Source organism: Alternaria hordeiaustralica (genome assembly GCF_023758085.1).
Source record: "Alternaria hordeiaustralica strain BMP 2776 chromosome Unknown scaffold_3, whole genome shotgun sequence".
Classification (NCBI taxonomy): domain Eukaryota; kingdom Fungi; phylum Ascomycota; class Dothideomycetes; order Pleosporales; family Pleosporaceae; genus Alternaria; species Alternaria hordeiaustralica.
The window spans coordinates 1,562,268-1,589,412 of record NW_026056775.1 but is presented as its reverse complement, the minus strand read 5'-3'; the positions used below and the strand labels follow the sequence as shown (position 1 = coordinate 1,589,412).

At 53.0% G+C, this 27,145-nt stretch overlaps 8 protein-coding genes across 8 annotated transcripts; 5 read left to right on the top strand and 3 right to left on the bottom strand.

Moving 5' to 3' along the window:
- Positions 1-457: 457 nt before the first annotated feature.
- J4E84_002674 (uncharacterized protein) lies at positions 458-1,734 on the top strand (the record flags this gene model as incomplete). The annotated part of the gene is made up of 3 exons (XM_049385295.1): positions 458-551; positions 606-1,323; positions 1,383-1,734. The coding sequence occupies 3 exons, from the start codon at positions 458-460 to the stop codon at positions 1,732-1,734; spliced, it is 1,164 nt and encodes a 387-aa protein (XP_049247318.1).
- Positions 1,735-2,579: 845 nt separating this feature from the next.
- Positions 2,580-3,464, top strand: J4E84_002673 (uncharacterized protein; the record flags this gene model as incomplete). The annotated part of the gene is made up of 2 exons (XM_049385294.1): positions 2,580-2,673; positions 2,731-3,464. 2 exons carry the CDS (start codon positions 2,580-2,582, stop codon positions 3,462-3,464), a joined length of 828 nt encoding a protein of 275 aa, XP_049247317.1.
- A 1,821-nt stretch (positions 3,465-5,285) lies between these two features.
- Positions 5,286-6,468, bottom strand: J4E84_002672 (uncharacterized protein; the record flags this gene model as incomplete). Its single annotated transcript, XM_049385293.1, has 2 exons — positions 5,286-6,311; positions 6,361-6,468. The coding sequence occupies 2 exons, from the start codon at positions 6,466-6,468 to the stop codon at positions 5,286-5,288; spliced, it is 1,134 nt and encodes a 377-aa protein (XP_049247316.1).
- A 1,237-nt stretch (positions 6,469-7,705) lies between these two features.
- Positions 7,706-8,604, top strand: J4E84_002671 (uncharacterized protein; the record flags this gene model as incomplete). The annotated part of the gene is made up of 3 exons (XM_049385292.1): positions 7,706-7,940; positions 7,996-8,118; positions 8,189-8,604. The coding sequence occupies 3 exons, from the start codon at positions 7,706-7,708 to the stop codon at positions 8,602-8,604; spliced, it is 774 nt and encodes a 257-aa protein (XP_049247315.1).
- A 693-nt stretch (positions 8,605-9,297) lies between these two features.
- Positions 9,298-12,098, bottom strand: J4E84_002670 (uncharacterized protein; the record flags this gene model as incomplete). Its single annotated transcript, XM_049385291.1, has 7 exons — positions 9,298-9,856; positions 9,910-10,153; positions 10,206-10,716; positions 10,847-11,157; positions 11,205-11,659; positions 11,707-11,864; positions 12,045-12,098. 7 exons carry the CDS (start codon positions 12,096-12,098, stop codon positions 9,298-9,300), a joined length of 2,292 nt encoding a protein of 763 aa, XP_049247314.1.
- A 509-nt stretch (positions 12,099-12,607) lies between these two features.
- Positions 12,608-16,972, top strand: J4E84_002669 (uncharacterized protein; the record flags this gene model as incomplete). Its single annotated transcript, XM_049385290.1, has 8 exons — positions 12,608-12,739; positions 12,790-12,881; positions 13,108-13,258; positions 13,307-13,895; positions 13,975-14,570; positions 14,624-15,185; positions 15,234-15,656; positions 15,708-16,972. The coding sequence occupies 8 exons, from the start codon at positions 12,608-12,610 to the stop codon at positions 16,970-16,972; spliced, it is 3,810 nt and encodes a 1,269-aa protein (XP_049247313.1).
- Positions 16,973-20,055: 3,083 nt separating this feature from the next.
- Positions 20,056-21,507, bottom strand: J4E84_002668 (uncharacterized protein; the record flags this gene model as incomplete). The annotated part of the gene is made up of 2 exons (XM_049385289.1): positions 20,056-20,945; positions 21,294-21,507. The coding sequence occupies 2 exons, from the start codon at positions 21,505-21,507 to the stop codon at positions 20,056-20,058; spliced, it is 1,104 nt and encodes a 367-aa protein (XP_049247312.1).
- A 3,134-nt stretch (positions 21,508-24,641) lies between these two features.
- J4E84_002667 (uncharacterized protein) lies at positions 24,642-26,363 on the top strand (the record flags this gene model as incomplete). The annotated part of the gene is made up of 2 exons (XM_049385288.1): positions 24,642-25,126; positions 25,193-26,363. 2 exons carry the CDS (start codon positions 24,642-24,644, stop codon positions 26,361-26,363), a joined length of 1,656 nt encoding a protein of 551 aa, XP_049247311.1.
- Positions 26,364-27,145: the final 782 nt, after the last annotated feature.

The window sequence follows — 27,145 nt, the reverse complement described above, 5'->3', positions numbered from 1 at the left end:
ATCGACTGCCTTCCTCATTCAGAGCATTATCTGTACAATTTGGCTAGTACTATGACATAATGAGGTCCTCGCAGTCTTTTCAGATGTTGGCATATCCATGTAGACGACAACGTAGTAGACTTCTGAGACACATCTGCCTGTGATCAATTGAAGAAGTACAGGTTATGTAGCCTCCCGAATGTTACATGCGGGCGTGTATTAGCCTTTTTGTGGATGAAGATGAAGATATAAACAACGCAATATGTTTCCAAACCACACTCGAATTTCGTTGGCGAGGCAAAACCAGCACGTGCGACCACGTGCCCACCACTACGACGCCTTCTCTCACCTTCAGGTAAAGGTAGCATGTCTGATCGACGGGTATATACTCAACCTCGTTACTGACCTATCTCCCAGTCTCCTACACCACACTCGACATCGTTCATAACTCAGCATCGACTAAAACACAATCCTCAACATGGCCGACTTCGGTATAGTACCTGTCATGGAGATAAACTGCGAGGCTCCTATGTCGACACTCTACACAGAGCTGGACGAACAGGAACAACGCGGTGAGCTTCCTTTCGTCTCCGTTCAATCTACGAATACTGACTGTATATCCGCAGTCACTGCAGGTACTCCAGGCAGCGGCATTAGTATTGGCATTCCAAAGGTGGAAGTCAGCATGGCCAACGCCAAGAAGGTCGGAAGAGTCATCGCAGCGTACTATGGCACTGTTCCCAATGGTTTCTTGGCCACTGTGGTGGGATTGCACCCCGACCCTACCAAAACAGCCACCGCCGCAAAGACCTTTCGTAGGATGAAGAGCGACCTCTTTGTCGAGAAATTCGGCAATGACTCATTCATCTACAAGTTCGCTCGCGGCAAGGTCAGCACGTCCAACTTCCTCACCAGTCAACACAACTTCGCCATCGAGGCGCGCATCTGTGAGTTCTCGGTTGCAAACGAGGATGAAGCCGCCATTGCTCGTCGCGCCGCCAAACGCCAGGCATTACTCGATGCGATGGCATCAAGTGAGCAGGTCTGGATCGACACATACACTGTCGCATTCAACAAGGCTAAAGCGGCACACGAAAAAGCACGTGGTCTTAGGAAAGTCCGATTGGCACGAACACGCGACCTTTGCGAAGAGCTCATGGCCAACCCGCCCCGTTGCGCCGTCGACGTTACGACGCTCCTCAATCGCCGAGCATGCGAACAAGCAAAGATGATCCCGTTGCTGCTCCGTACGATGGACGAGCGCGTCAGGTTCTGGTTCGATCACGTCACCAAAGACACAATCGCGTCTCACCTTGGGGCAGCGATGTCTGTGGTCGACATTCGGTGAGTACCTACTTTACGGACATGGACGAGACTTTTTGCACACTACTAATCTCCCACAGGCGCATGTGCATCGATGAAGTCGCGAACCCTCCGGATGTCATTCCTCCGTTCCACACAATTGTGGGGAACGTGTTTGCGTACTCTTGCGAGCTTCTGCATCGTCTGATCATCGCGCCGGATGATAGCAAGCGTCTGCAGCTACTGCTGAATGACCGTTCCCTCCGAATGACAAGCGTCGACATGTCGGGTGACCTGTCCCCCGAATGCTTCGATCTCATCCGCGGTCTTCGCAACTCTCTGGACTTTGAGGCGGCAGAGAACGGATCATGGAAGGATATCCCTGTGTTGGTCCCGGAAACTCGAGGCAAGAAGCGCTCAGCGCCTGACGAAGATGGACGGAACACCAACTAGACCTGTAGGGGAGCCCTTGGTGCTGTCGGACGGGAAGATGAAGACGTTGCAAACTGCATGCTTGGCATTTGTCGTGACGAGTTCGGTAGATTAGACTGATGGATGACGTCACATGTGTGCCAAGGATGGCCGGTGCTCAATAGAAACGCGTCTCGCGCCTCACAAGTCAGGAAACCACGCGCTATTCTGGCGTCTACATCAATCTATCATCACAAATGCTTCACGTTCCTAGACCATTGTAGCCGCCCAGGTCACAGATGTATTTTGGTAATGCTCTGATGAGCTGTGCTGTAGTAGGCAAAACGAAGCGTTCGCTAGGAAGAAAGTAGTTCCTTCCTCGCACAGTGTAGCTCCGCCGTCGCTGCTGCTGCTGCTGCTGCTGCTGCTGCTCGCTCACACTACTCACGGCCTCATGGAGAAGCGGGTGAGCTCATTCACTAGGCGCCCACATTGGCGGTAGTCAAATTACCGATGAAGATCAGCCCTGGAGGCCGCCCCGGCTCAATTGCACGCGATATTAATCGTGAGATTGGTCAAGCTCATGTACAAGCTGACGAGCAGACCTTCCCGGGGCCAAGGTTGACCTGCCGCTCCATAGTAACACCACGCCTAGAACCGTTGATCAAACCGGAAATCCCGACATTGTGCTCCCAGTATTGGGGTAAGAGAACCACGTGGCCCCGCTTCCTCCCGCGATCAGGTAAAGGCAGTGGGCTGGGTGGGCGGGTGTATACTTCAGTTCTGCTGCTGACTTGACTTCCAGTCTTCTACACTCTTTTCTCAACGGCATCATTACAATACCCTTTTTCTAACCACATTTTTCGTTCACCACACCCTTCGCCACAATGGCAATAGTATCAGTGAACGTCCCTCCGGAGATCTACCCCGAGGTCACCGCATTCACTCTATGGTCTGAGCTCGTGGAGCAGCAGCAGCGTGGTAAGGTTGACCGGCAATACTGTGTATCCCACAATGCTAACTGTGTATCCTCTGTAGTTCCAGCAAGGTCACACAATAGTGGCTTCAACGTCAACGACCCTGTATGGCCAGTCAACCAAGATACCGTAACCGCGAGGGGAAGAGTTCTGTCTGCATACTACGGCACGGTACCGATCGACATGGGCCATGCGATTGCGGGTTCGCCAGATGACGAATTGTCACAGGATCATGCGAAATTTCTTACCAATATTGCTCGAAACACGGTCCAAACAGAGCGGTACGGTCCGAAGTCATTCATTCAAAGGTTCCTCCGCGGGAAGTACAGTACCATCGAGGTGAAGACACTTGCTACGAACTGGAGCTTGGAGGCGATTGTGTGTCAGTTTGCAGTTCCAGGCGAAGACCAAGCAGCAAGAGATATCCGAAACGCAAACCGCGAGGTATATCTCCAGGGTGTCCAAGACCTCGAGCAGCTATGGGAACGTGAGTACACTCATGCTTGGGAGTCTGCTGATTCAGCTGCTGCTGGTGCCCGCGGTCTGGACAAGAAGCGGCTGGAGCGCGCTCGCGAACTCTACCGGGTGATGAAAGACGCGCCCCCGGTCTTTGACATTGACCCACCCAATGGTGGCCTGTACTGGGAGTCAGCAGCCGAGTGCCAACAGGAGAAGCTGGTCCCGTTCATGAACCGGGCCAAGGTTGATCGTCTGAGGACGTACGAGGGGTACTTCACAAAAGACATGGTCGCATCTCATTACAGCACTGTCATGAACATCGTGGACATCCGGTAAGTGATCGATTCCGGTTCAGCATGTGGCATTGCTCAGTTTGCCTAACATTCCTCAGTCGGCTTGGTGAGAACTCCAACATCCACGGCATCCCCCATCTCTAGTCGATGATCCTCAATCAATGGACAAACACTTGCGATCTTGTACTCAGACACATAACGGATCCTCAGCTCGGCGTTCGTAGGGAATTGTTGATGGTAGATCCATTGATTAGACCGGAGCCTTGAGTGCTTCCAGCATATCCGCGAACTCTTCAACGGCCTCGGATACAATGTCGGCTACGGTAAATGGAAAGAAATCCCGATTCTGCACGTGGGTCAGCGAGGCGGGAAGCGAGCGAGGACCAACGAGCGAAAGGCATGCAACAAAGCGCCGCCTGAATTGACAGGTGATGGTCTAATCTGCGGAGTAAAAACGAACTGAGACGACGAAATTGCGTCGGGTCAATGCCACGGTATCTTCCTTTATTGTGCGTGAATGCTACGACGGAGTTAGCCCCGATGAGACGAGCGAGTGATTTGACTTTGGATGCGACGATCCTTCCCGAGCCACCGGAGTCTTCGCCCATGCACAACCATCAATCCCCACCTCTTTCGCATCCCTTCCATATTTAATGGGCGGATTCACTCATCAATTCGCATCGAATGACCTTTCACCAATCTTTGATGCATATCAACATCGTGTTATCGTTCAGTGAATACATTATATGCGGCGGCGAAACAAATGATTGCAAACGAGGCCGTTCCGCTTGCGACGAGCCACAAACCATTCACGGCGATATCGCGGCGGGAGTCGTACGCCGGAACTAACCCCGGCGAGACGAAATGGTGTCCAAGCTGTGACAAGTCATCCACAGGATCGGTCGACCACGTTGCAGTACAAGCTCTGGGTTGTGTGCGTTGCTCCATCTACCTGCTTCTCGCAAACACACTGCCCACGACATCTTCATCCCGATGGGCTGTGCAGCTCCTTATCAGTACCATCATTTCTGCCCACTGGCATATGGCGGCGAGTGCGCAGCACTATGCAACCACGACTCCAGAAACTTGTACACGCAGCGCAACCTCCAATAACCACTATCTAGGAGTCCCTGAGATCCATGACGGTCGCTCTTTGTGGACCTTCAAGCAAGTTCGAGTCCTACCATCGCCCGGTTCACCACACAGCGCCCACCGGCTCCAGGTTGCATACGACAACTGAATAACGCGCATCGACAGCTGTAGGCCATCGGGGTCTAATCATGTTCACCAAAACGGCAGTCGGAATCGATGGAGATGCTGCGGACATGTTGAGACTATACTTTGTCAACAAGTCTAGTCCTACAGGGACCGGAGCAGACACAAGTGTGGTAGATATTTTCATTCTCGTTCGGAGAAACATATACTAACACATTTCTTTACAAGCATTTTCCCATCTTGCCGGTGCAATAGCTGTCATTAGCGCGGCCTTGCTTTCGACGCTTTGGGATGCTACTGCTGACCTCGCTCGACAGTAGCAGACACTGGGAACCTGTGCACGGGGATTGTCGGTCACTCCACATCAGAAAGAACGGGGATATATTCAAACAACTATTACACGACGAACAAGTTTCTCAAGTCGCTCGGATACCTCCAGGATGGCTCACGAACAATCACGCTCATATCACAGAGACCAATGTGTACGTCCAGACGCCGGTCTTTCTTTGATCACTGATCAGATTGTTTTCATCCGTATCTACATTATGAGGAAAAAGATATACTAAAGGAATCATCCAGGTTACTCGCGCCACCAACTCTTCTGCCCCCTAACATCTATCGTGGCAAGTCCAAAGGGTGCAATGTCCGTCTAGTTGTTCTGCTTGTTCTTGCCGCCGGCACCTCCAGCCTTTCCTCCCTTGCCCTTGTGGTGAGGCTCAGGCATAGCCTCACGGTTGTTGAGCTTGGCCTTGCCGCCAGCACCGCCAGCACCTCCGGCCTTGCCTCCCTTGCCCTTGTGGTGCGGCTCAGGCTCGCGTCCGAAGAGCTTGGCCAAACCGCCAGCACCAGCACCACCAGCACCACCAGCGCCACCAGCAGCCTTACCTCCCTTGCCCTTGTGATGGGGCTCGGGGACAGCCTCGCGGTTGTTGAGCTTGGCCTTTCCACCAGCACCACCAGCGGCCTTGCCTCCCTTGCCCTTGTGGTGTGGCTCAGGCTCACGTCCGAAGAGCTTGGCCAAACCGCCAGCACCGGCTCCGCCAGCACCTCCAGCCTTGCCTCCCTTACCCTTGTGATGGGGCTCGGGCACGGCTTCGCGGTTGTTGACCTTTCGGCCACCAGCTCCGCCGGCAGCCTTGCCGCCCTTGCCCTTGTGGTGGGGAGAGCGAGTGTGGAGGTCGGCCCAGTGAGCGTCGTCCTCCTCCTGGGTGAGCTCTTCGGCCTGGCGGTTGTTGAGCTTGCCTCGGCCACCGGCACCTGCACCTCCAGCAGCTTTTCCGCCCTTGCCCTTGTGGTGAGGGGAGCGAGTGTGGAGGTCGGCCCAGTGAGCGTCGTCCTCTTCTTGGGTCAACTCTTCAGCATCACGGCCGAAAAGCTTGGCCAAGCCGCCAGCGCCACCGGCTCCGGCTCCGGCTCCAGCACCTCCAGCTTTTCCGCCCTTGCCCTTGTGATGAGGAGAGCGAGTGTGGAGGTCGGCCCAATGAGCATCGTCCTCTTCCTGGGTCAACTCTTCAGCATCACGGCCGAAGAGCTTGGCTAAGCCACCAGCGCCGGCGCCACCGGCACCAGCACCGGCACCGCCAGCCTTTCCACCCTTGCCCTTGTGGTGACGGGCTTCGACTCCACGGTCTGCAAGGGCAGCAACGAGGTTGGATGTGTGGACAGGTCCGCTTCCCTGGAGAACTGTAAGTATATGACATGCCAAGGATCATCGCATAACTTACTGGCATGCGTGCCTTGACAGCATTGTCAACGGCTTGCTTGTTGTTTGGCACAACGTAGGCAGAGGTTGAGGCACCCAGGGCCAAAAGAGTAAGTGCGGTAAATCTCATATTGAATAAAGTTTAACTGAGTCTGGAATCGGTTGAAAGAATGGATCTGCCAGCAGAGAAGAATGGATGAAACAGAACTGAGCAGGATGTGAGAAGGAATGAGCACGTTCAACGTTGATGCCTTTTACTTCTGGAGCTTCGAGATGCTTTATAGGTCAACTCGACTCCTGGTAGGCACGGCGGTTGCATGCTTGCTCACTCTCGCCTTCAACTCCTGAGACATGTTGCATTGCCTACGGCACAGAAGCGGAGGTGGCACCCCACCTGCCGCCTGCAGGAAGCCACTGTGCTCGCTTCGATGCGATGGCGATGGAAGGCGTTTGCATGGGAAGCCAAACACAGAAAGTCTTGACGGCCTGGCGTCTCCACCAACGACACCGCCAGCCGTCGACAAGGCCTGTCGGTGTCTCGAGAACACGGTCATGTCCAACCCAGCCGCCAGGCTACGAGGTCCTGCCTCAGGCTCCGCGACAACACCCACCGGGTACCTTTCGCGCATCGCCAATGCGATCTGGAGCTTGCTTTGATAGAGACTGTTGGTCCTCGGGAACTGACCACTCATTTGGTCGAGACTAGTCCAGAAAGGGTTTAACGTCGGAAACCATTGGCGCGCAGCCGCGGTTCTGTTGTTCCAGCCCTGGCAACTTTTGACGTTATTTCCGTTATTCTGTCATCATGCAGTTGGGACGTTTGTTCCATGTGCGTGTCATGTCAGTGTAAGAATCTCGTTTTGGCTGGCGCGCCAAGCTGAAACGATGGTGCCGAATTATGAACATCCAGTCTTGGCTAAGTGTCCACTTCGAAACCCATGCAACAGGTGAACCAACGAAAAAGCGGCGACGATCCCGTCTTCTGCGTCTCAGAAGGCTTGGTAAAAGCTTGATGCCTTGGAGCAAGGCTAATGTTGCCTGGGCAGATGGAACAAGACGCCTTGGAGAAAGCGGCCTGCACGGCATTGCGGCACCCTTTGAGATGTTCCGTGTTTCGGTGACCTACCCATGGCGATACCGAGAACGTATCGGGGGTCGATGTTAGCAGGTCTACCATAGTCTTTCGCGCCAACGTCTCTCACTTACTCGCTCGCTGGTCTTCCATCTCCATTCACCTTCGTCTTGTTCAAGCGTTGAGCGCAGCATTCTATTCTCTATCGCAGGTCGACTAATACTTCTTTTTTTCAACATCACTTTATTGTGCTTTCACTCCATTCATTGTATTCTTCGCGCAATCGAAAAACATCATGGAAAAATACACCGACTCCAGCTCATCGCAGGGCGATGCCGAGAATACCGCTTTCATCACAACACCCTACCAAAGCGATGATAGGCAACGGCGGAGAAGCTACATCTATCTCACACTCTTCAACCTGTTCCTTTTCACAGTGTCAATGCTGTCGTTGCTATGCTCGGTTATGTCGCAAAAAGACTACTCGGGCCACTCAGCGGCTAAGCTAATGGATCAGTTCGACATCTTCTGTAAGTACTTAGATCTTAATCGTGCCTTTGATGAATACTGGCTGATATGACCTAGCGCCTGCAAAACACGTCGTCGAGTATAGCCACACAAAGTTTGAACTACCCAACCCTTTGAACTCTTCGAAGTATGTCGGTATCACCGATGATGTAGAGAACGCATGGATGGACGTCGCATATCGTAAGTCACCATCCCTACTCCTCTATACCCGCGCCCTCACCACTCAAACCCCATCACTAACACAGCACAGTGCCCGACCAAATGGTCTCCATGGAAGACTTCCCCAAGCTACAAAAGCCCGCCGACGCCCTGCAAGTCACCGACCCCAAGACAGGCGAAACAGGCTACCGAGTCGGACTAGAAGTCTTCCACCAACTGCACTGCCTCAACCTCCTCCGCATGTCAACCTACCCCGACTACTACCCCAAGCTCTGGTGGAGCGACACCAACGACAAGCCTGAAAAGGTCAGGGCGCATCTAGATCACTGCATCGAGATCCTCCGCATGAACCTCATGTGTCTTTCTGACGTCAACGTCTTCACGTTCCACCCGCAAGAGGGCAAGGAGGGATACTGGCCTGACTACGAGAGTCACCATGTATGCAGGAACTTTGACAAGATCAAGGATTGGGCCAACGACAATGCGATGCCGGACCTTGATGTGTAGGCTTGGCTTTCTTGCCGGTTGGAGACGGCGCGTGTAAATAGAATAATAGCATCGACAACACATCAACGAGTGGAGCAGCATGATCATGTAACAATTCAAATGCTCGTGATGAGTGATCGAACACCCTTGTTGCCATTGTTGCATGCTGCATGTTGTTCACTCAAGCTCTTCTTCCCCATATGAAACAGGCTGTTTCAGTTTCGCATCACAGTCCGGGTATTTCGCACCGCTTGCGCACCTTTGTTATGCAGCATCATGCTTTGTTCTTCCAACTGCTTGGGCAGAGGGCACATGAATCGCTGTCAAATCGCTTTGGTCGGTGGCTGCAACGATGACGTCCTTCCTGAGATGGGCAAGGTTATGAGCGCGAATCAGTATGTGGGTGCAAGGAAACCTGCGACGTCGGCTCGCTTTTGCACTCATGTCATCGTAGACCATTTGGCTGAACTTCAGGATGCTATGAAATACAGGCTTTTATGAGTCTAGAATGGTATGCAATGACGCCAACAAATCAGGCAGATTAGAAACTCTCTAGCGAAATAGTTCACTATGAAGCGCGAGTATGAATGCAAATAATGGACATCTAGCAATGTCAAGAGTGGGGTATATGTCAGTGACAAGCAGAATAGCCGCCGAAGCAGTCCACCGTCTTCTAAACGCCGGAAACCATGTCTTCCTCCCTGATGACGTGTGTTAAAGGTCTAGATCCGGCATTTGTAGATCGTCGCCTGGCTCCATAAGGTTCATGAGATAGCGTGAGCCGGAGAACCAGTCCTGCATGGGATTGGAATTTCCCTGAGACGCTCCAAATCCGAAGCCTGACGAACCAACGGCATCCATGTTATTCATCGCCTCGCCTTGCTCAAACGCGGTCGTTGTGGCTGCAGTCGAAGCGTTGGGATATGTCGTGGGCCATGCGATATCAGGCATCAATCCAAGCGCACTAAGATACGGATCGAACTGAGACATTGCGTTGAGGTCCAGCTGCGTGCCATCAACGGTCGTGTAATACCCTGACTGGTTATTTTGCATAATTCCCCGTGATCTTGACGCAGCATCCTGTTTCTTAGCTGTGACGTAGAGCCTGGCAACTCGTAGGAAAAGATGGCACATCTTGTAGAGCTTGTCTGCGCCTTCGGAAATCGTGCGGCAAGATTCCAGGCTGCCGACAAACTCGGAAAGGGAGTTTAGATCTGGCTCAACGTCGGACGTATCGGCCTTTTGGATGGAGTGGCAGAATATCACGATGAAACTACAGGTATGAGTTAGCTGCGACCGTGCGCTGCAAAGAATCAAGTGACTTACGGTGTGAACGGTGCCTGAAGAACCGACCAGTGTACATATCCCGACCAGAAGTCCTCCTGGCCCTTTTTGTTGAACTGTGCACTAGCCCTCATATGGGCGACAAGGGCCGCTCTCGAGGATTCGAGGCACTCCTGATTAAAGCTCATATTTCCTGGACTGACCGCGCGCTGTATGAGCGCACAGGTGGAATAGTGCATGACGACATCGGAGTGGAAGAAGATGTCTTGGACTCTCTCGAAAGAGCCTTCAACCAAGAAAGTCAGTGGAGTTCAAATTTCGCAGGCGGTGAAACTTACCCTGAACGTATTCGTTGACTTCTGGTCCTTCTTTACCCAGAGATTTGTGCACATAGCGCTTGTATTGAGACGGGAGTGGTGTCTCATTTGGACTGTTGCCTATTTTGTTCGATCTCGGCGTACCGAGATGATATGTTTGGCCTTGCTGCGAAAAGTCGACGATCGACGCATCCCCACGCTCGTACCAGGCTTGGTTAAGACTGTTGACAAGTTCGATCGCGATTCGCGTGCGCTCTTCCGTCGATTTTGCAAAGGCGGCAGGGCAAAATAGCTTCTCGTATGTCAGGCCCTGGACTCGCGCAACCTTAATCCAGTACGACAAGAAGGCGCTTGATTCGGCGTGCTTGTCGCTGGATAGTACAAATGGTAACGATATGTCCCAGTCCTGGAGGATACTTGAGCGGCCCAAACGTAGCGAAAGCGTCTTGTCAAGCATGTAGATCATCCAAAAGATATGGATCTTCGTCTGTCTGTCTTCGGGATTGTCGTCTATCATAGTGTTGATTCGATGCTAAATGCAGGAAGTCAGCGGTCTGCTCACACGCATGCTGCACATGAATGCTTACATAGCCCAAGCTCTGACACAAGCCCGCAGCACTGGATATCATGATCCAGCAAAGAGATGGCTTGCACATCTCGACCGCCTGCGCAGCGCCAAGTACCAAAGCCATGATGTTCTCGAAAGTTGCGGGTAAGAATATAGCCAGCTGCGACAGTGCTACCTCTGTTTGCCTGCGACTTATGATGGCGTACGATTGATAGTTGGCGGTGTCCATATTGACCAGTGGCAAGGTCCGGAATTCGTTGAACACGTTCTCCAACACGCCGAACGTGAGCACACGGCGAGCGGCGCTACAAGTTTCTGGGTTATGATACACATCATAGAAGATGTCTTTGAGATTGGCCATTCTCAAGAACGGAAACACCACTGCGAAGGCCATAGTTGGATATTCTGGTCATGTCAGATCGGCTTGAAGGGTGCAAAGTCTGTAGACATACCACTAGCTTTCTCCAAAGCATAGCACGCAGTTTCCCAAGGCGGTCGTTCCAGCTTCGATGGGTCAATATCGACAAGTGACTGGTTGATCAAGGGGTTGGAAGTTGCAGGGTTTTGGCCGTGCTGAGAGACCATCTCCGAAAGAGCAGTAAGTGCCAACTTGACTTCTTCATTCTGTCCAATAGAGGGTGTACTCCCGATCGCTCGTGCCAGCATCTCGCGAGCATAGTCTGACTGGCTATTGATAGAACTCTCGCCCTCGAATGGCGCGGGTGTGGGGGCTTCGACGAGGACACTTCCAGGACTCCTTGAAGGGCCAACTCGGCTCGACCGCGATTGGCTGCTGGATTCATGCGAGTCTTTCTGGAGGTCCAGACTGCCGAGTTTCGTTGCGAGACTGGCAAGAACATTCTCAATACCAGCTAAGCGGTCTTCAATTCTATCAATCTTCTTCTCGCTAAATCGAGTCAGCTCGAACAAGATTACTCAACGCCAGATCAGCACGATTCGATTGTTTGGCCGCGGGGCAAAGAACGGTCGACGGGTAAGGCTGACGCCACAAGCAGCGAGGTCCACTTTGGAAGCGGTTCAGACGTACTATTCTTCAGATATGTGAACCCTTTGTCGCTGCGCTTTCTGTTGAGGGGGAGCTGTTTTGCAAGCTGCACGAATCAGCGGCAACTTCAAGTTCAGGCCCAACAAATCATACTCAATTTGCTTGCCTTGCAGTTGGAACATGGCACGCCTCTGTCGCAACGTATCTTGCGTGTCCGGCAGGCATCGCACTAGATGTGGGTCGTCAATCTGGGCGCTGATCTGGGTGGCTGGCTCATGCGACTTACCGCACGCTTGGACATGGGCCCATCAAGCGACGCATCCATATCGTCGTCTTCCATATTGTCGGCTACGCAATCCGAGCCGCGGTATTCTACGCGTGGTGTGCAAGAGTGGCGGATATTGTGGACTTTATCGGAGCGCGGGCTTCTCGGAACCCGGGGCTGTGGGAACTATCAACGATGTCATCACTAACAGCAGAAATCTCGCACCGACAGGCAGCAGTCCAATATCTCACCAACTAAACCTTCCAGAGTGTCGAAGATACAGGGTTTTGAAGTCTAGATGCAGCATTCGGCCTCACCAGGCATCACTACGAAGAACGCGCGATCTCGTGACTGTGCCAAGGCCCGGGACTTGCCGATTGGCTCGCATTGCTCGTATCCCGCGCCATTTGGGAAATCTTCAGCCGCTTGCGACGCGCCCTCTGATCGCCCTTTTCACCGCGGATCCGGACTTTGCAAAGTCCGGCAAACATGAGCTATGTGCGCAACTTCGACGAGATGGCTTCAGATATCAATGTGGCGCACTGCAGTCCAATCGTCCAAGGACTGCAATACTCACCCCAAACATGTCGACGAGTAAAGAAATGGTCGACACGCCCGAGCAGCGCGCCAGCGATGACGTCAAGACAAGCAAGGCGCCGACAGTCAAAAGCGATGTCACGTCTAAAGAGCCAAAGGGTGGCATGGGTGGCTACGTCGTAAGTGTATTGAACAAATTAGAAGGAACACGATGCTCACGACATACCAGCGCATCTTCAAGTATGCAGATCGTACAAGCTGGATCCTCAACACCATCGCATTCGTTGCAGCCATCGCCGCTGGAACACTACTTCCGTTAATGTAAGAGACATGCACACATCACGATCTTTTGTCTCCTCCATCAATGTTCGAAACGTGGTGGCCTGGATGATTGCGCATTGCTATTGTTTCGTTCATGTGAAATGATAAACATCAATGGAAAGTTGTCCGGGCCTCACACTACGTGTCAAGGACGGTCAAAGATTCTCGCAAGACCTATCGTCGATCAATCAATAATCACACACTAACGGAATCCTCCATCACACAGGGATCTGGTCTTTGGCAAGTTCATCTCGACGTTCACTGGGTTCGCGACTGGCTCGATCACGCCAGCGCAATATCGTGCCGAAGTGAACAAATACACATTGTACTTCATCTACCTCTTTGTTGCGAAGTTTGGTCTCGTCTACATTCACTCGGTATGTGACTAACAAGCTACATCCGTGAAAGCATGCTCACGTTCGCAGGCATTTGTATCCATCGCAGCCATCCGCACCACCAAGGCCTTACGATTGGACTTCATCAAGAGTATTCTCCGCCAGAACATCGCATACTTCGACTCAGATGAAGCCGCTTCGGTCACGACACAGGCTACGACGAACGGAAACAATGTCAACAACGGTATATCGGAGAAGCTCACGTTGACCGTTCAAGGTGTATCGACCTTCGTCTCAGCATTCATCATCGCCTTCATCGTCCAATGGAAACTTACCCTGATAACGATCAGCATCGTTCCTACAATCATGATCGTTGTCGGTGTTTCCATCGGCATTGATACCAAGAACGAGAATCAATTGCTACCGATTTACTCCAAAGCCGGACAACTTGCGGAAGAGATTTTCGCGACTGTGCGCACGGTTCACGCGTTCTGGCTTCATCCATTGCTGTCCAGCAAGTATGACAAGCTTCTTGGCGATGCCCAGGAGGTTGGTATGAAGAAGTCCCCGAACTATGCCGTCATGTTCTCAGTCGAGTTCTTCTGCATCTATGCGGGCTATGGTCTGGCCTTCTGGCAAGGCATCCGGATGTGGGCCAGGGGCGAAGTCCAAGAGAGTGGTATGTGAAGCACCAACCTGGGACGAATTGTTCCTCAGATCTACCCGATTGATACTATTATGTACTAATCCGTTGACAGGCGACGTGTTTACCGTCATCCTCGCTGTCATTGTCGCAGCAACCGCTATGACAACAATAGCACCTCAGATCATATCTCTGACGAAGGCCTCTTCTTCTGCCGACGAGTTATTCAAAACCATCGATCGGAAGTCCGAGATTGATCCCTTGAGTGTTGATGGCAAGGTGCCTAGCGTGTGTCAAGGTGTTGTCGAGATTCGAGACGTCAGCTTTACCTATCCCGCTAGACCTGACATCACAGTCTTGAAGAGCTTAACGCTATCTGCGCCTGCTGGAAAGACTACAGCCCTCGTAGGAGCATCAGGCAGCGGCAAATCGACAATCATCGGCTTGATAGAGCGATGGTATGATCAGGCTAGCGGCGCCATATACCTCGACGGTACTGAAATACGAGAGCTCAATCTCACCTGGCTACGTACGAATATCCGATTAGTACAGCAAGAACCAGTGCTTTTCTCCGGTACTGTCTACGAAAACGTCGCATTCGGCTTGTTCGGCACCGACAAGGCCAACTTGCCCGAGAGCGAGCAGCGAGCGCTCGTAGAGAAGGCCTGCAAGAACGCTTATGCCGAAGAGTTCATCGAGCGGCTGCCAAAGGTGAGCCATGTTGCTCCTCAGATACTTGCATATGGATTGTTAACGTTGAATAGGGTTATGACACGCAGTTGGGTGAGCGTGCTATGAACCTCTCGGGCGGTCAGAAGCAACGACTAGCCATCGCGCGCAGTATCGTCTCGGAGCCAACTGTCCTTCTCTTGGATGAAGCCACCAGCGCTTTGGACCCAAAGGCAGAGAAGATCGTACAGCAAGCACTTGAGCGTGTCTCTCAAGGTCGCACAACCATCGTCATCGCTCATAAGCTTTCTACCATTCGCAATGCCGACAACATCGCAGTCATGGCTGCTGGAATTGTGGTTGAACAGGGTTCACACGACGAGCTTCTCGCTGCTGGTGGTGCATACGCTCGTCTCGTCAGAGCCCAGGACCTCGGCCAAGCAGAGGGCGAAGAGCAGGAAGACCAAGATTTTGCCGCAGAGAAGATTGATCTAGTACGGACGCAGACTCAAGCATCCGCTATCGGCCAAGAAGCGAAAGTTTCCGACAAAGACGGCATCAATTACAACCTGGTGAAGTGTGCCTGGATAGTGCTCAAGGAACAGGGTGCCCTTTGGAAGTGCTTTCTCATATTGGGAATTGCAACACTAGCTGGAGGTAAGTTGTCAACTCGTTTCTTGTTCGACTGTTACTGACCTACCACAGGAGCGACCTACCCAGCTCAAGCCATCCTGTTCTCTCGCGTCGTCGAAGCCTTCCAACTGTCTTCCAAGAGGGCAGTAGAACAGGGCGACTTTTACTCCTTGATGTTCTTCGTTGTCGCAATCGGCAATCTTGTTGTCTATGGCGCTGTTGGCTGGGCCAGCAACGTTGTCGCACAGGTTGTCGCCAGGGTATACAGACGCGAGATCTTCGACCTTGTCCTCAAGCAAGACATGGCATTCTTCGACGATCAAGACAATGCAAGCGGCGCGCTCGCCTCCAAACTCGGAGCCTACCCTGACGCACTGCGCGACCTTATGGGCTTCAACCTGATGCTCATTTTCATCAACATCGTCAACATCGTTTCTTCCTCGATTCTTGCCATCGTGGTTGGCTGGAAGCTCGGTCTTGTAGTTGTCTTTGGAGGTAAGTATCACTTCTCAGTTCTCTCCAGTAATCGACACTGACTTGGCGCAGCTATGCCTCCAATCGTGTTTTCTGGGTACCTCAGGATTCGACTTGAATTCAAGCTAGAAGATCTTACGGGCAAACGTTTCGCCAGCAGCGCTGCACTCGCATCCGAAGCAGTCTCCGCCATTCGCACAGTCTCCAGTCTCGCGCTCGAAAGACACATCCTCGCCCGGTACGAAGATCGACTACGAGGTGTCGCAAGAGACGGCATCAAAGCTTTGGTGTGGACCATGTTTTGGTACGCACTGACGCAGTCCATCTCATTCTTGGCAATGGCCCTGGGCTTTTGGTACGGCGGCCGACTGATCAGCACGGGAGAATACACGACTACCCAATTCTTCACGGTCTTCATCGGTGTCATTTTCTCTGGAGAGGCAGCTGCAGCCTTCTTCTCTTACACTACGAGTCTCACAAAGTCGGCCACTGCGGCCAACTACGTTTTTCGGTTGCGGGCAATGAAGCCTGCAGTGCAGGAAGACGCATCAAAGCCGCCATTTGACGACGAGAAGGACAAGAGTCCAGCGCACATTGAGGTGCAAGACCTTGCTTTCGCGTACAAGTCTCGGCCCCACGCCAAGGTCCTGGAGGGCATCGATATCGATGTCCGCCCCGGTCAATTCATTGCTCTCGTCGGCGCTTCAGGCTGCGGGAAGTCAACAATGGTTTCGCTCTTGGAGAGGTTCTATGATCCCGTTGCGGGGCGTATCACCTGCGATGGCGCTCCGTTGATGGACCTCTGTCCACGCAAGTACCGCCGAGGTGTGTCTTTGGTCCAGCAAGAGCCAGTCCTATATCAAGGCTCGGTCCGGGACAACATCGCCATGGGTGTTGAAGTCGACGTGACTGACGCTCAGGTCGAAGCCGCAGCCAAGCAGTCGAACATATCCGACTTCGTTGCATCTTTGCCAAACGGCTTTGCGACGATGTGTGGTAGTAGAGGCACGCAACTATCGGGTGGGCAGCGCCAGCGTATCGCCATCGCCAGAGCACTCATCCGCGAGCCACGCCTACTGCTTCTTGACGAAGCTACTTCCGCACTGGATACTGAATCCGAGAGGGTAGTTCAGGCGGCGCTCGAGGAAGCGCAGAGTGGACGTACAACTGTCGCGGTGGCGCATCGTCTCAGTACTATCAAGGATGCGGACATGATCATGGTGTTCGCGAGGGGAAAGATTGTGGAAAGTGGCACACATCAAGAACTACTTGACAAGAAGGGTGTGTACTATGAGATGTGCTTGGGCCAAAGTATGGATCGGGCGGTCCCGACATGACGTTCGAAGCACGGCTCATCGTTTCCTCTTCATCTGCACTATGATCGTAAATAGAACCTTTGATAGACTTCGCGATACGTAATATACCCATCTTCAATATTCGACTTGAGGCTGCTGATGTCAATCTGGAAAACGTGCATCGTACGGTCGCCCGAGCATGAAATCCAGTTTGCCGACAGTTCGCGCCATGAAGCTATGACGTACTCCATGAGTGACTTCAGGTCCCACCTGGTGCCATAAGGCAAGTGAGCACGCGACAGTAGATGATGCGCGAAATGGCCTGAGGAGACGAACGTGTTGATGCAGAAGTTCAGCGGAGAAGCGGTGGCCCGCGGCCGGATCATGCTAATGCCTCGCTTATCGACCAGGGTCTTGCGCCACTCTCGGGGGCATCGTTCCTTCTTCCTCACCTCCCGAGGCCAGCGGTTGTACGTGCCTCACCACCCCCGAGGATTGCGATACCGACCGCTGAAGTACCTGACGCGACTTTTCCTTGCTGTTCTTCGTTGGCGCGTTTAGGTTTATCCCACCGTTGGATGAACGTCCGATGTACGCGTCTTTAGACAGCTCTGACGCGCGCTGGGCCCACGAAGCGCGTCATGGCTTTACTCTCGAGAACCACCGCCTTAACCCGCAAATTGCACGAAAAGACCGGCGTGTGGCTCTAACGACCCATATGCCGCCGCCGCGTGTGTGGAGGTGCTGAAGCACAACGCGATCCATCATCGTCAGGTCAAACCGCCAAGACGTCTCACGTATTCCCCGGGACCAATCGCAACCCGCGCAACCAAAGCTCCCTGGCCAGAGCATGTCTTAGCATCGCTCGTGTCGACAGTTTCATACTCCTTTCCTGACGATCGCACACTGTATACTGTGGCAGTAGGTGAGCCTTAGTTTCAAGGACAACAACGATGGCCCAATAACAGAACAGCCGTTTCAATGGCATACTCCGCACCGCGCTGGGGATCAAGGTAGCTCCGAGCTGACCCACTGATTCGCGCTTTGGAGACGTTATGCGACTGAGGGTAATGACCCTGACGGCAAGCCCCCAAGCCGTCATCCCACATTGATAGCATTGGCGTCTCCATCTCCATTGCTTCACTTTCCTTTCCACTTCTTGACTGATGCGGATCATCGTTCCTTAGGAAGTCAGGTACTATTTTCATTTCTCCGTCGACCGGATACATTCATTTTCGGTTCTTAGTCCTGGGGACATTGTTTACTTTACTATAGTTTGTTGATATTACTTGCGCGAGCGCAGTTCAGCGTACATTTACTTAATACCTTTCATCATATCTACCATGGCTCGCTATCAACTTCGACGACCATCGCCGGTCAAGATCTTCCCAAGACGCGTTCGTCGCGACGATCCTATCGCGAGTACGATGCCTGTCGCTGCGGGCGAGGAGGAGGAAGGCCCAGAGAGTCCAGACTCACCATTCAGCAGCCCATCTACAGTCGGCGGTGACATATCGGAGAGCGAGGACTCGGAATCCGAAGACGAGGAGGAGCCACCTTCGCCAGTACAGAGCGGTGCTACAGCGACATCCACGGGAAGGCCCGTCCAAACCCTCGGACCCGATCCAACTGCCGCTCCGTCAATGCCAACATCATCAGGAGAGAGTGATGCTACGACTACGTCTGTACCTTCATTCACCTTCGGCGGCCCTTCTGGTGGTAACAACGCAGCACAACCTCAGATCACTGGCGAAACCACCTTGTCTACCGCCGTTCGCCCTACCATAACGTCAACAATCGTCAAGGAAGTCATGCCAACAGGGAACCCGGAGCGATCTTCGATGCCTCCGATATCTCTTACTTCGCCGCCCCAAAACACAGCCGAGCCAGAACTTGACGGAAACGCCGGTCCCCAGAGGCTGCCACAACGAGAACAAGAGCCTATCATGACTAAAGAGGCCATGACTGCAGCAATTGTCCTTGGCGTACTTGGTCAGTCATCGTCATTGTCGCTGTTACAGATCGTTGCTAATTGTTGAATAGGTGCATTAGCGCTGTTAGTTGCCGGATTCGTCTTCATCAAGCGCCGGAAGCGGAGGCACAGTTACATTGACAAGGGTCCGCCGTTTGAGACGTTCAATCCATACGCGAACGATCACGTCCCACCCCCGGAGACTGCACATGTAGGCGACGCGTCTTCGATCTTCGCGCGCCTCAATGGCGGAAATGCTGGCGGAGCAACCGCTCATCTCACCCGCTCTACCGATCGCAGCAACACTCTTTTCGGTCCAGGTCCATACTCCCGCCCCGAAACCGTATCCACAGAACGCTCTACCCGTGTACCACCAACGCCAAATCCTTTCGCAGATCCACCTCTCAACAAAGCGTACGATGTGTTGAACAACAGGCCCAGAAGCACAACGCTCACGGATCGCGGAAGTTGGCAGCAAAATCCTTTCAAGAACCCCGAGAGCGAGCGATTCGATCCGTTCGGAGAGTTGAAGGAGAAGGCTAGGAGGGAGAGGTTACGGTATGTGGAAGACGCGAGACGAGAAGCTGAATTGAGGAAGCAGATGGAGCAGAAAGAAGCTATGGGACTTAGACCGGATGGTATACCGTGGAGCGGTGAGGCTGGGTATAGGTGATCGCTGAGATGAGTGGATTTGCACTTGATCGACTTTGAGATTTAACTTTAGCGAAGGCGAATCGTTTTCGCGACAACAATGGCACCTGTCAGATACCTCCCGCGTATACCTGGACGCCTTTGTACCATAGTCTGTCTTCGATCTAATAGCGTCCGATCGGTAATAATATCAAACAACATATCTTACGTCCAAGTCGCCGATGCGAAAGGTGACTGTCAGATCCAAGATGAAGAACCCATGTATGTTTGTCATTAAAACTAACCTTGAGCAAAGGAGACATCGCGTAAGGGCTACAGGGACGAAATCATTCAAGCTAAAACAGCAGATAAACATGATCTACGCACCTCATACCTCATGCAAGAAAACACAACTCACAAGATGTGCAAAATACACTAGGATAAAATGAGTAGAACTAGTCAGGCTTGTGGTCATACAGGCTCCATGGTGTTCGGTTTCCTTCTAGGCTGGTGTGTATGAATCTCAAGCCATCAGTCCATCACCACTACCATCCACCACGTCAGCCGGACCATCAAACTTCGGATCCCTCGCATTCAGCTCATCATCATACTCAATTTCGATCTCCCGCTCAATCCCATCTTCATCGACCATCAACGCGCAATTTCTCTTGATCAAATTCCACTCCTTCTCATCATACGTCGTAGGCTCCGACGCGATAATCGTATGTTTACCCATCGCACCAGCCTCACCAATCTCCCCTCCTGCATCCGCACTCCCGCCATCCTTACTATCCGGGTCACCAGGGAACTTCGTATTGAGCGTACGACCCGCAAACTCAGACCAATAGAGACTGGGCGGCTGCTGCGAGACGTGGTTGCGGAAGCGGATGGCGAGCATTTTCGTTCCGTCCGTGGTGCAGAAGTTGAGGGAATTGGGCGTGTTGGCTTCGCCCAGGGTGCGTTTTTGCAAAGTGAGGATTTGAACGACGGTCTTTTGCATGGCTTCGAGCATCTTCTTGAGGGGGTAGGGTTTCTCCCAGGCTTCTTTGGTGCTGCTGTTGGTTAGGTTGGTCATGTAAAGGGCGGCGGCGTGTTCGGAGTCTGTGCTGCCGAGGACGTTGCAGTAGGCGTCGAAGGAGAGAAGCGAGGTCATTTCGCGGCGAATCGACGAGAAGTTTGAGATGACACCGTTGTGCATGAAGACGTGGCGGCCGAATACGAAGGGATGGCTGTTCACTTGCGTTACCACGGAGCCGCTTGTGGCGCGGATATGGGCGAAGACGCATTGCGATTCGGTGTTGTGGCACAGGGATTTGAAGTTGAAGTCATTGATGGGTGGGGATTGGGACTTGTAGAGTGCGGGGCGGGGGCCGGTGACGTGCTTAACGTAGGATGAGGTCGCTGTGGTGTACCCTGGGTGAATGTGAGCAGTTGTCAACCGACTGGTTGTATCATCACGTTTCGCATTCGTAAAACTCCAAATCCTTGGAGATCACCTATGAAGGGTACACCCTAGTCAATGGAAAGACTAGACAGACGCCCTAAAGTCTACATTGCCCTACAAGCCGAGGGTTGTACACTAAAAAAGGCAATGTAGTCTTCCTAGGCTGTCCTTTTACTAACGAAAAATTGTGCTTTGCGGACATAGGTGTCCGGTTCTCCCCTTAAATGGAGTGAGTGTGACCGCTGTGCACATCGGTGCCGTGCCGCCATACAACAGAGAACATGTACGATGATCTAAGAAGGTATTGTAGTACGTACAAGCAATGCCAAGCCCGTCCATGTTCAGTAATGAGTTGCGCATACGCATCAACTCATCTGGGGAGTCATCCAGATCCTTTTCCTCGTTATGCGGCAGTAGTTTCGGGAGATAGTGCTCAGAGCATTGCTTGCTGATGCTGTTGTCTGGCGTGATGAGGACGTCAGAAAGAAGGCATGGCTCCGTTGGTGAAATGTATGCGAACCACCGACACATGATGTTTAGTGCTCTCTGGCGCGTTCAATGTTGGTTTTGTTCAATACTTGAAACTCGCAGGATTGATGTAGGCTTTATAGGTACGCAAGACTGGTGTAAATGTCTGCCCAGAGTATTCGTTCTGAGATTGATGCAAGATGGGTCGCACAGCAGTCTTCGAGGCGCAATATAGGTGACGTGGAGCTTCGTTGTAGGCGCGATTTGTAACAAGAACACTCGGAGGCTTGTGAGGGAACGTATCACAGCTGTGCGACGCGAGTTGGAGAGGGATCTTGGAGTAAGGAGATGCTCGGTGATAACAAGTACTAGTTGAGGCTGCAGGGATGAGGAGAAAAGCGCGTGTGATGCCAGATGCGTGCAGAAATTAGATTCAAGATGCTGTTCAGGCTGCAAGAGGGACCTCGTGGCTAAGCTGGTGAGGCTGAGGTTCGTAAAGCGCAGGCGCAGCCAACGTATCATGGAGGGGCAAGAGGCAGGCGGCAGGAGCGGGGCAGATCACTGCTAAGCCCCAGCTCAAGCTGCAAATACCTGTATCAAGAAGCAGCTCTTGACTTACCTATCTGCCCATTTTCGCTTTGAGCACCCGAAAATGAAGTTTAAAGATGAGCGAGATCGGGTATTTGTGACGCGACTGCGTGGCTTGAGAAAAAGGCAAATATCCATACTGCGACGAACCGAGCCTGGGATGTTGGTATACTAGATTTGGAAAGATAGTCTCTCCCTCGGGAACTTCAACAATATCGTGTAGGCGGTAGTCTCAGGTATCGCCTACCTCGATAGACAAAGGTCCAAGGATGTTCGATTGATGACTGGGATCATGTAAAAGCCGCACATCCTTCGGTTCCTGCGTTCAATTCCAGGGTCCGTCCAGGAGCATCGCGGAACGGCGGGAGTGAGAGTGGGTCTGGGTCGAAAATGGAGACCCTTCGTCTCCACCAGCTGTAAACCGATAAGAAATGACTACGACGAAGGGTCTTTGTTCCGAAGCGTGACTCGCTCCAAATGGTGTAGGCGCAGAGAAGTGAAGAGTACGATGGTCGAGAAATGTGCGTTGTAATGCCGCGGAAAAGCTGTGATCGTCAGGATGGTGTTGTGGCACACCACTTAAAAGCGGCGGTAGTGATCTAGATGTGTGTATCGTAAGGCTTAGCGAAGAAGGAAAATGTACATGCAGCGGCACACAGCCTCGACGTATCGGCCACAGCGAGCCTGCGATCTGAAAGTGCATCGTCGATGGAGATATTTCGATAACAGTAAGCAGATCGGGTCGATAAGTTGTATGCTCTATAGGCCAAGACACACGCCGCTGGACATCTCCAGCGCAAGGTGGTACTGCCGAGGTGATAGATGTAGTCTTTCAGGGTCGTCGGCTGTTCGCGCATCAATAGAGAGACATACTAAGTAGTTTGTCCTGCTGAGTCCATGCCTGTGAAGATGTGTTGTGCGCTGTCGCTTCCTTCTTAGAGGTTTGGCAGGAGAGAGGCAGGAGCGACGAACCGACGACGAGCCGGCGCCGGAGTCGGAGAGAAGATCACCAAGTTGCTGTCGTGACTTCCATTCTTCTCTTCACCTCCTGCTCATTGAAACCACCACAATATCATCATTTCGCATCTTAAACGACTCGGACTTCAATACAGACACGACGCGATTGCCGCTCAGCCGACGATGGGGCAATGCCGAGAAGCCATTGCTTTTAGGCAGACAGCGACCGCACGCTGATGCGAGAGGCTGAGCGCTATCACCTTCGAGGCTTGAGCAGTGGGAGTGTTCCACAGAATATCTCCTGGGATTCGCTACTGCTGCGGATCTTCGAAGCTGTGCATAAGGCAACTTACCTGTAGGCAGATTCCACATTCCGACCCCAAGGCGCCGCGCTCTTTGCGACCACATTCAGACGGCCAGCGCAAAATGCCGAAGCAAACCCCCAAGATGGCTATCAGTTTCATGTCGCACACAACTTCCATGGCAGACTGAGAAGGACCGACGTATGCCGCGATGCCGCCTATTGTGCATTCAGAACTGTGTGCCGGCTGCAGCGTCCAGGGCACCCACGAGGGCCACCGGTACTTCTCACGCGCGATGCCGTCATCTGATTTGTACATGGCTCGGCTTCCCGCAATGCCAATCTCTCAACGTATCTAAGGCGGCGAACACGAATCAAGCACCGTGGCGTTCTTTCCTTGTTATCAGCCGAGAGCCGGTCCAGAGGCTTCGTTATGCGGCTCCCATGCTTGGAGCTGGCGGCATCAGACGACCTGTTTCTCACAAAAGATGCGAGCTGTCAGCCGCAAAGCGCCACGCCAGAAGCAATCGCGCCCGACCCCAGAAACCCACGAGCTTGGTGTGACAAATGGCCCGCTACCTGTTGTTCGCATCGCCATGCTCGCATGCAGCCACTCGCCAGCACCGGAGGCCCGCCACGCTGGATTACGTTCCCTTAACTGTCTTTGAACGGCGAGGGACCTGGGCCCTGGTCGCCCACCCCAGTGCTTAACCCAGGCGCGCTTGCCCATGGGCGAACAAGGTGTTTCCGCTGCGTCGCTGAGCCAGGCTTGGCCAGGCCGGCGCAGTAGGGTGGTGCCGTCGACGCCGCTACTGAGGGAAGGCGCATCTCCATTCGCGTGCGACAAAACGAGCGGGGTCGCTACGCAGCAGTGCAGCCGGGGTGGGTTGAAAACTCTGTACCGTCGAATCCCATGCCCAGAATTGCGGTACATGGACTACGCCCCAGGGCGTTAGTCGTCGCCGGTCGCCTAGCGCCCCACCAAACCTCTTTGGACTCGTAGTGGCATCGCAGCGCTCACCACCGAGAGGATCCACAGACAGGGCACACTGGGTGTGCCGCGCCTGTCCTCCGTATAAGTACCGCGCCCTTCACCCCAGGGTCCTGGCTCCGACCAAGGGCAATCTCACTTCCTCTACCAAGTTGTAGCCTTCCTTCCGTTCACTGGCTTCCAGTGCACCTCATTTTGTCGTAGCTTTTGCTGCTCCCCCACGCGACTGATAGTCGATCCCTCCCCCAAGCGTCGACTCCAGAGCGACAAACCCCATACCAAAGCGACTTTCCATACGCGACAATACTCCCTTGCGACAATTCCCTTTCTGCCTAAAGCGACAAACCCCCCATTGCAACCATGGCCGAAGACAAGAAGTATTCTGGAGAGTACGTCCGCGAGGCGTATCCTGGTGACGATATCCAACATGGCCAGATGACCGACAACTCCGACGACCTGCAGCGTCACCTTGGTAACCGCCAAATTCAGCTCATCGCTATTGGTGGTTCCATTGGTACTGCTCTGTTTGTGTCAATCGGTGGTGCTCTCAACAAGGGCGGTCCCCTCGGTCTACTCCTCGCATACACTGGATACTCTTGCATCATCGCTCTCGTGAACAACGCCATGGCCGAGATGGCCAGTTTCATGCCTGTATCCGGAGGCTTCATCCGAATGGCTGGAAAATGGGTTGATGAGTCCCTAGGCTTCATGGCTGGCTGGAACTTCTTCTTCTACGAGGCTCTGCTGATCCCGTTCGAGATCACGGCCCTTAACATTGTGCTGCGGTTCTGGAGAGATGACATTCCAGTCGCTGCTGTCTGTGCGGGCGTGATTGTCCTATACGCGTAAGACCTACCAGTTTGCCCTAAGGGTAGTATCCTATGTGAGGGACAAGAACTAATCGCTCTTAGTGCTTGCAACATCTTGGCTGTAAAGGCTTACGGTGAAGCTGAATTCTGGCTCTCTGGAGGCAAGGTTCTGCTGATCCTGATCCTCTACTGCTTCACCTTCATCACCATGGTCGGAGGTAACCCCCAGAAGGATGCTTACGGTTTCCGACACTGGCGCGACCCGGGCCCAATGCCCGGCGGCAGCTCCCTTGATCGTTTCGAAGGCTTCCTCGGCTCCCTCTGGGCTGCTTCCTTCTGCATTGTTGGTCCTGAGTACATTTCCATGGTCTCCGGTGAAGCCAAGCGCCCACGTGCCTACATCAAGACTGCATTCAAGACAGTTTACTTCCGATTCGGTGCCTTCTTCATCCTCGGCGCTCTTTGCGTTGGCGTTGTTCTAGCCTACAACGACCCAGAGCTCGTCAGTGTCTTGGAGGCAGGAGAGAGCAGCGCTGCCGCGTCTCCCTACGTCATCGCCATGAAGAACCTCAACATTGGTGGCCTTCCCCATCTCGTCAACGCCCTCTTGATCACGAGTATCTTCTCTGCCGGAAACACGTACACGTACTGTGCGACTCGCAGTCTGTACTCGCTCGCGATCGAGGGCCGCGCTCCTAAGTTCCTGCGCAAGTGCACCAAGAACGGTGTTCCTATCTACTGCTTTGCGGTAGTCATGATCTTCCCGTTCTTGTCCTTCCTCCAGCTGTCTTCCGACTCCGCCAAGGTCCTGACCTGGCTCGTCAACATCATCACCGCCGGAGGTATCATCAACTACATCGTCATGTGCGGTACCTACCTCGCATTCTACAAGGCCTGCAAGGTCCAGGGTCTTGACCGTAAGACCCTCCCTTACTGCGGTTACTTCCAGCCCTACGGTACCTGGTTCGCGCTATGCTTCGAAATTTGCGTTGTATTCGTGTACGGATACAGCACCTTTGTGGGAGAATTCTCCATCGAGTCTTTCTTCACGTACTACACCATGGTTGGTGTTGCTCCGATCCTGTTCGTGTTCTGGAAGGTCCTCAAGAGGACGAAGTGGCTGAAGCCGCATGAGGTTGACCTTGTCTGGGATGCTCCTCTCATCGACGCTTACGAGGCCTCCTTCATCACACCGCCTGTCGGCTTCTGGACCGAGATGCTTCAGCTCATCGGACTGAAGCGCAACGTCCCCGTGGACAAGCGTGCTGTTTGAATTGCTTTCAGCGACTCAGCGAAACCTGTATAGCAGAGATGTTCTGCCATGATCTAACGTCATTGGATAGATTTTCTATCGCCAGAAGCCTATGAGCACTGGCTGCGCTTTAACATAAATCAATACCCATTCATTCTGCGAATTTCGAGCAACAGCGACTTGCGAATGATGACCGACCTCCGCTATACCCATGCGACAAACAGCGAGGCGGAGAAAGATACCCAAGCGACAACATGCATTGAGCTTCGACTGTGATGTCTTCATTGTGGCATCCGCTGCAATAGCCTAAGCGACACTGCTAGGACGACTATCCAATGCGACACATCCGTACGAGGCCTCCCACGCGACACTACTATTATTGGCAACGCTGCGGTACGTCTGTTGTCACGCGCAGGCTTACCTAGCATCATACGGTCCGAGGCGATAGTTGCTTTGTCTCACTAAGGCACGGTCGCAATTACCTCTCAACGTCGATCGACATTTCGCCTGCGTGTATTGAGTAGAGCAAGATATCTGCAGCTTCCACTCCATCTACCTGGCCTCCGAAGAGTCTCCCGAATTTACATGCGTGCATCGAACAAACATATTAAAGCGCTTGGCAATGCTTTCCGAAAGTTTCTCCGCTATTGTTGCGATGCGCGCCAGCCCACCATATCTGCCTCGATGCGCCTCGCGTCAGCCCCCGCGTACGCCACTATCAACCCGTATCAGTTCACCAACACCCACGCACGCAGTCGCCTGCATCAAAGGTTGGTCAATGTTCACAGGCTGAATCTGAGGCC